Source organism: Alligator sinensis, unplaced genomic scaffold, assembly GCF_000455745.1.
Source record: "Alligator sinensis unplaced genomic scaffold, ASM45574v1 scaffold628_2, whole genome shotgun sequence".
Classification (NCBI taxonomy): domain Eukaryota; kingdom Metazoa; phylum Chordata; order Crocodylia; family Alligatoridae; genus Alligator; species Alligator sinensis.
In genome coordinates, this window is record NW_005841833.1 from 5,379,693 (window position 1) to 5,387,100 (window position 7,408).

A 7,408-nucleotide genomic window follows, 5' to 3' on the forward strand; every position below is an offset into this window, starting at 1 on the left:
GGAGCTCGTGCAGCCATTGCGTCCCAGCGGGCAGGTGCCGGGTTCTACACAGCTGTGGGTCTTGGCTCTCCTTGGGCCAAATGGTTAACTCTAAAGAGGACACAGGCCCTCAGAGATGCATTGTCGGACAGGCCCCTCTGTTGATCAGAGGCCATAGCCTCACCCCAGCTCTGCTCTCCAAGGTGTCCTGGGTCGGTGGGCACAGGTGGGCAGGACTGTGGGTCCTGAGGTCAGACTCACTTCTGTTGTTGCTGCTGTAGCAGCCCGGCTGGCTGAGGAACCCATGGCCCCGGCCAGAAAAGCCCGTTGTCCTTGCCTTGGGTCCATGCCCAGGGCTCTGGGAGATGCTGGGGCTCAGCTGCCTTAGTGTGGGGGCACGGGGTGCAGGGTGGGTGTTTCAGAAGCCCCCTCGCTGCTTGGTCCCTGCCGGACTGCTGTGCAAATCAGTTGTGCTGCCCAAAGGGGAGCCAGGCCGCGTGGGCACCCGCAGCTCCCAGGAGGCAGAGGTGGAGGCAGGCTTCCCCTGCACGCGTGGCCTGCGTTAGATGTGGCACTCTTCTTTCCGACTGTTCAGGTGTCCCGGCCTCCGGTCGTGTTGGTTGGATGCCCCCATGCCCTCCAACGGCACCACCACCTCGTCTGGCTGGCAGTTCTTGTTCAGCTCCACCACGCGGGGCACCACAGTTGACCAGCGATCTGCAAAAGGGGCAGGGGGGGCATGGAGCAGGGAGACTCATAGCTCCCACCCCACAGCTCTGAGCATCGCGCACAGACATCCGTTGCAGAAGCAGTCGGGGCAACTGAGCCCCTGGCAGGGAGGGGGACTCCAGGAGTCACGTTCTCCTTCCCACCCCCTTGTCCAGCCAAGGGAGCCCTGGGGTGACCGCAGGCACTGAGCAGTACTCTCACCTCTCCGCAGCCGGCCCACCGTGTGGGAGAAGCCGTAGTACTGGTAGGTCTCGTTCTTGCCTGGGTCCTCATTGATGATGCCCAGGTTCTGATTCCAGTGTGACCAGTTCACCTCGTCGACCCTGTGGGAGATAACGCACTCCTAGAGAAACACTAGAGCAGACTCGGGGTGTCCCGTCTACCTCCCTGGAGCTGCCCACAGGCCCAGCAATCCCACGAGGTACTGAGCAGTGGCCCCCAAGGCTTACCTGAAACACCACCTCCGGTCCGGCGTCCCGTCGATGCCCTTCCCCACTGTGACCATCTCCCCCGAGCGGAAGGCTTTCCTCAGGAACACTGGGAAGGACCTCTCAATATCCAGGATGGTGGTGGCCCACTGCAGATGGGAGCAGCTCAGTAGGCACCACCGGACCCAAAGCAGTTCTCCCTTGGGGGCTGGGCACCCTACCCTAGCTAGTTTTCCATGGGAGCTGGGCCCTAGCCTAGAGCATGGCCAGAGGCCACACTGGCTAGGTGGGGGTCATGGACTAGCTGGACGCAGACAGGCCTTTCCACATCCAGCCCTGAGCAAGGGGAAGGGATGTGGCGGTAAAGTGCCAGAGCCCCTTCTACACTACAGCTGAGCCCTAGCGTGCAGGCTGTGGACTCTTAACAGGCAGGAGGAGAGGCCCAGAGCAATGGGTCTCAGCTTGAGGGCTCAAGCCCCATGAAGGCCACCGGCACCTCTGTGGGGAAAGGGCCACGAGCTACTCTGCTTGGGGATGTGGCACTGGAGGTGGAACAGGGGGCCCTGGCGTGTGTGTGGGGCGCCAGCCTCTGGTGTGATGGCCCTGCCAGCGCCCTCGGGCCACGCCTCACCTGCAGCTTCCAGATCTGCTTGCTCTCCTTGGACACCTGCCCCACCGTCTCGCCCATGAGGGCGATGAGCATGTTAAGCAGCAGCACGAAGGTGAGGATGATGTAGGTGACCAGCAGGATGATGAAGACGCCGGGGTACTTGGCACTCTCGATCATCTCCAGGTCGCCCATGCCAATGGTGAGCTTGAAGAGGTCCAGCAGGAAGGTGCTGAAGGTCTGGCTGTCCCGGCAGGAGGGGTAGGCTGGCATCGTACAGTTGGACTGGTCCTTGCCGCAGGAGCAGGGGGTCAGCAGGGAGACCAGCGGGGGGGCAGGGCGAGGGCAGAGGCAGGGTGAGAGACCGAGGCAGTCGGCTGGCTCCTGTGAGCCAGGGCTCTGCTCACTAATACACTATTCCACTAATACACGATTACATTCATAATGCATCTCCAGAGGATGCGTTAGCTTGGGCACAGGCAGTCACAACGCCACCTTCCCGGGACCTGGGACAACTGGAGAGGAGGGACCCCGGCCCCAGGCCCAGTTCCCCTTTCCTGGCTACGGAGCTGCCCCTTCTCCCAGCCTGTGCCCCCCACCCTGGAGACCTCAGCCTCATCACACAGCTGGAGCCTGACAGTTGCCAAGGCAGATCTTTCCCAGATTTGTTCTGCAGCGATGCCATGGCAGAGCTGCTCAGTGCTGCGTTCCCCACCCCCTGCACTGCCCCAGGCACCGGGCTTGCAGCTCCCCAAAACCCCATGGGGGCTGGGGCCTACCTGAGGCATAGCCGATCATGAAGAGCAAGTAGACCAGCAGGAACCGGAACAGGTCTTTGAAAAGGATCTGGACACCAGAGGCAGAGTCAGCACCTTGCCCCGCACAGACATCGACCCCACTGCAGCAGTATAGCTGCCAGGCTCATATCCACAGCCCACCTCAACCAGCGCCCTGTCTGACTGGAGCCAGCACCACCAAACCCTACAGTAGGTAGGAAGGGGCAACCTGTCTGGGTTCGTCACACAGTGAGCCATTGCCAGGGACAAGTCCCCTCCTTGCCTGACCTTCTGGATCATGATGCTGTAGGTCCCGGTGAGCTTCAGCCCCCTGGTGAAGTACAGCGCATTCATCCAGCCCAGGACCAGGGCAAAGACCATGACGGCCAGGTAGGCTTCGATCCCTGCCACGTACAGTCCAGCCGTGACGATCACCAGCACCGAGTAGATGAAGCTGAAGGAGGCAGAAGGACGTGGTTTAGCCTGGACAGGCCCAGCAAGGGGACGCATCGTGCCCTGGGCCACGCACTGTGCAGCAGGGGCTGTAGCCACATGCTCTGCCAGGGCAATGCCTCCAGCCACCTCGGAGGTATTTGAAGGCAGCAGCTAGCACATATTTGTCTGACTATGGGCACATGGGGCAGAGCCGCTCCTCCCACAGGCAGGGCCCCAGGGTCCGTGGGGAGCAGGTGGGGCCAGAGACCCCCCCAGGACTTGCTGCCCTGAGCAGGGGATACAGCCAGGGCTCGCCTGACTTCTGCAGCAAGAGTGGGGAGGACAGCTGCATTTCCCTTCTGCTCCTTGCACAGGGCATCAACTCATGACCCCCAGAGACACAGAGATGGCACTTGGTGCCCATGCCTGGGGACAGCCCGGTCAGCAGGTTTCTCCCCACCGTGAGATGGACAGGTCCAGTGCACACTGCTCTCTCGCGATGCGGGTTTGCCTCCCTCGACACCCCCAGGGGCCACAGCTTCAGTGCATCTGGCAGGCATCTGTGCTTACTAGAGCAGCTGGAAGGAGCCGTCGATGAAGAATGAGTTCACGCCGGGGCACTTCTTCATGAACAGGTCCTTCACCTGGGGGCGGCAGGATGTGGGTGGAACAGGAGTCATTTGACTGGGGGGTGAAGAGTGCAGGCCACGGCCCCCAGAGGACACAGCAGGATCAATCTCCCCCAGCTGCCCCTTCCCCACAACCCCATCCATCATGTACCACCCCCATACCCAGCACCCCCACAGAGCCCAGTGTCCACTTACGTTGGTGAAGAAGAACAAGACTCCGGTGAAGAGAGTTATGACCTCCCCAGCCAGGCGCAGATAGTCAATGGTGGTTGTGTAGGGGTACGGGGGCTGCAGGGCAGGACAGGCCAGCACTGAGAACTGCATCGGGACCCCCCTATCCCATCCCAAACCTCCGCACCTAACCCAGCCAGACTCCCCTGCAGAAGCCAAGCAACTGTTGTAGTCACAAAATCCTGCCAGCGCTCAACGGACACGGGGAGGCCTGCGTAGGTACCCGAGCCCATCTAAGCCTGGTGCTAAGGCCACAGGGATACTCACGATGCCCTCCACAGGGCGGTAGTAGGCGATGAGGGTGAAGATGATCATGGCGCAGAGGTAGGAAATCACGCTGATGTAGAAAGAGACGGCCCCGAATTTCCGCCACTTGTCGCGCAGCAGCTCGTTGATGGGCTCCACGGCCAGCATCTCGTGGCGGTTCTGCGGTGAAGCCGAGGGAGGGACCGCTGTGAGCTGGTGGGGACTGGAGAAGGGCACTGAGAGGGCTGGGCTGGCTGCAAGCATGCCAGGGAGAGATGGAGAGGGGCCTGGGCTGGGCTGGCCACCCCAGCGGCAGCTGCACCTGCTTCCCACTGAGATGGGCAGATGCTTTCAGCCCCATGTTCACTGAGGCGTGCTGGGGACTGCTTCTCCTAGCAGGGGCTTTGGGGCTGAGAGCAGCAGGGTGTATGGCCGTGCAGCCCTGGAGCCAAATCCTGCCAGGCGCTGAGCACCGTCAGCAGCCTGAGGGAGCTACAAGACAGGCCCACCGCCTGAAGCCCAAGTCTGCTCCGCACAGACCCCCTGCCAGGTACCGCACCCCTCCCTGGCCCCCCCGTGCTCACCTCGATCTTACTGTTGTACACCAAGATCTCCAGGACAGACACCTCCTCCCCACAGGTGTCCAGCGAGGACAGGTCATAGAGCGAGGAGTAGACGGGCCCATAGGCCCAGTCCTTGAACTTGCGGGAGAGGTGCCGGGCATCCTCGTCCTTGACCTCCCGGCGGATGATGTGCTGGAAGATCTGTCAGCAGGGCAGGCAGGGTGAGCAGGCGGTGCCACGCAGACCCCGCAGCTCTCCACACTGCCACAGGCAGCAGGCACAGGCGCTCCTCTGGCTCAGGGGCTGCAGGACCCGGATGCCCCATGCAGGGCTGTGGCAATGAGATGGCCAGGCAGGGCCGGGGCAGCGGGGACGGCACCAGCTCTATTGCAGCAGTGCATGCGACAGGCTCCTCACTGTCCTCTTGTCTCACTAACCACAGCCCAGCTGTGTAAGCACAGCACAGCCCCGCTACCCCCACGAGGCAGAAGGAAAGGAAGGCAGCACAGCTAGGATGCCAGAGAGGAATTAGCCCAGCCTGTAAGAGCGCTTGTCTCTTAATGCTTCCTGTGAAAGGATCCTAGCAGCTGCTTCGCTTAGGCTGAGCAGCGCGCTGTGCAATCAGCTGTGGCCAGCAGGTGGAGAGAGCCACCAAACCATCAGACAGCGGCCAGAGACCGGAGCAGCCGACTGAGGGCTCCAGCGTGCCAGGATAACATGGTTTCAGTACTGACAAACTATATCAGCTTTGAGGAACCAGACCGCTGCCTGGGTGGTGGGTGGACAGCCCACTGGGGATACAGAGACAGCCTTAAATTGCTCACACAATAACCGATCAGGACTTGTAGTAGAGGTGATATCTTTTATTAGACCAGCTAGCTTTTTGCAAAATAATTCTTTAATTGCAAGCTTTCGGGCACAAGCACCCTTCATCAGGCATTGGAGAAAAGAGTGTAAACGTTCTCCTGGGTAGAAATGCCCAGAAATACCCAGGAGAACTTTTACAATCTTTTCTCCGATGCCTGATGAAGGGTGTTTGTGCCCGAAAGCTTGCACTTAAATCTTTCTTTTTTTGCAAAAATCTAGTTGGTCTAATAAAAGATCTCACCTCTACTATGAGTCCTGATTGCTTTTTCCTTTGGACCGATACAGCTACAACCTGGATACCTGTCACACAATAACCTGCACACCTGAGCTGGGATTCTCATGTGCAGGGCTCCAATCTGCCCTGAAATCCCAGGCACAGGACCCCTGCTCTGCCTGCTGCTCCACCCATCTCCCCTCTCCGCCCTCCTAGGAGGAGTCGAAACTCACTGGCAAAGTGCAGCCTGACCCCAGACCCACAGTGTTAACACAGGAACAGGCAGTGCCTCTCCCCACCCCAGGTTGCCTCTGGGTCTCTGCCTTCAAGGTGCTTCACACCCATTCAATCCTCCATCCCTTCCCCCTCAGCTCCCACGAGCAGGGTCACTGTCATCTTCCTCCTTTCTGGATGGGGCAACTGAGGCACAGTGCAGGGCCACAGGGGAGTGAGGAGCTCTGCCTCAGGGGCCCCTTCTCCACCACCCTTACCCCGATCTTGCCGGTCTTGGCAGCCATCATGAGGGGCGAGAGGCCATCGTTGTTGAGCAGGGCCTCGAGGTTGGTGTCGGGGAAGAGCTTGGCACACTTGATGAGCAGCAGGTCGTACATCTTGGTGACGAACTTGGTGTTCTCCCGGGTGTTGTCAGCGATGGCGACCAGCGCGTGCAGCACGGTGTTGCCGCGGGAGTCCTGGCGCCGCAGGTCGGCCTTTTTGTGCGCGTTCTCCGCCAGGTAGTGGACGATGTGCGGCTGGTTGGTGCAGGCGGCCAGGGACAGGGGCAGCTCACCTGGTAGGGGGAAGACACAGTGCCAGGCTGACATCAGCTCTCAAAGCCCTGCTCTCAGATCTGGGCACCGCGCAGGAGGTGTCAGGGTCAGCGGGCTGAGGTGGAGGCAGCCCTCAGCTCCCACCGGGCCGTGAGGGGCACAGCGGGGAACTGTTCCCACGGTGGCACCAAGAGGGAGGTGTTGTCGCCTGCCCATGTCCCAAACCTTTCCTCCCACATAGTGCCTGGCACCACGCCTGATGGGGACAGGGGTGTGATGGGCTGGCTGGGAACCTGGCCTGGAGCAACCCCCTGCCAGAGCGCTGGCACTTCATGCTGGGACGGCTTTGGTGGCATTGTACTGGGGGCTGGGGAGACTGGGCAGGGTGTTTCCTCAGTGAGTGGGTGCCCTGGGGGGTGCTGGCACCTGAGGGGAGCCATGTCCTGTCCCCTCCACAGGGTGAGGAGTCAATGGAGGTGAGCCAGGCAGGCTGGGACATCTCTGCCTGCTTGCCATGCCCTGGGGCAGGGAGGGGATGTCCCCCACGCACCGAAGTAGAAGTAGCCTCCCTCGTCCTTGGGTTGGAAGAAGCGTCCGCGTGCCTGGGCGTGCACGTCAGCCCCTTTCTCCACCAGCAGCTCCACGTAGTGCTTGCAGCGGCGCTCAATGGCGATGTGCAGCGCGGTCTGGCCTGGAACAGGTGTAGCCCGTCAGCGCCCTGAGTAGCAGATCCCCACCCGGACACAGAAGCACAGTTGGCCCTTCAGCTCTCCCCATGCCTCTGCGGGGCTAGCCATGGCTGGCCCCACTCCCTGCACCTCGGTAGTAGACATCTCGGAAGGGCGAGTTCAGGAACTCCCGCAGATTGCCCGTCCTCTCGGCGATGTCCATCAGCAGGGGGATGGTGTCGTTCTTCCCTCCGGCCAGGTTCAGC

The 7,408-nt window shown here is 61.1% G+C and overlaps 1 protein-coding gene across 1 annotated transcript in view; it reads right to left on the minus strand.

The window, feature by feature from the left end:
• Positions 1-6: 6 nt before the first annotated feature.
• Positions 7-7,408, minus strand: part of TRPV4 (transient receptor potential cation channel subfamily V member 4) — a 14,633-nt gene continuing 7,231 nt past the window's right edge. The window contains 13 exon segments of the mRNA XM_025199425.1: positions 7-696; positions 910-1,031; positions 1,158-1,285; positions 1,768-2,072; positions 2,523-2,589; positions 2,808-2,973; positions 3,525-3,598; positions 3,779-3,871; positions 4,082-4,240; positions 4,645-4,824; positions 6,196-6,494; positions 7,025-7,165; positions 7,293-7,408. The exon segment at positions 7,293-7,408 is cut by the window's right edge and continues 11 nt beyond it. Of these exon segments, the coding sequence (XP_025055210.1) occupies positions 542-696; positions 910-1,031; positions 1,158-1,285; positions 1,768-2,072; positions 2,523-2,589; positions 2,808-2,973; positions 3,525-3,598; positions 3,779-3,871; positions 4,082-4,240; positions 4,645-4,824; positions 6,196-6,494; positions 7,025-7,165; positions 7,293-7,408 (2,005 nt within the window). The 3' untranslated portion in view covers positions 7-541.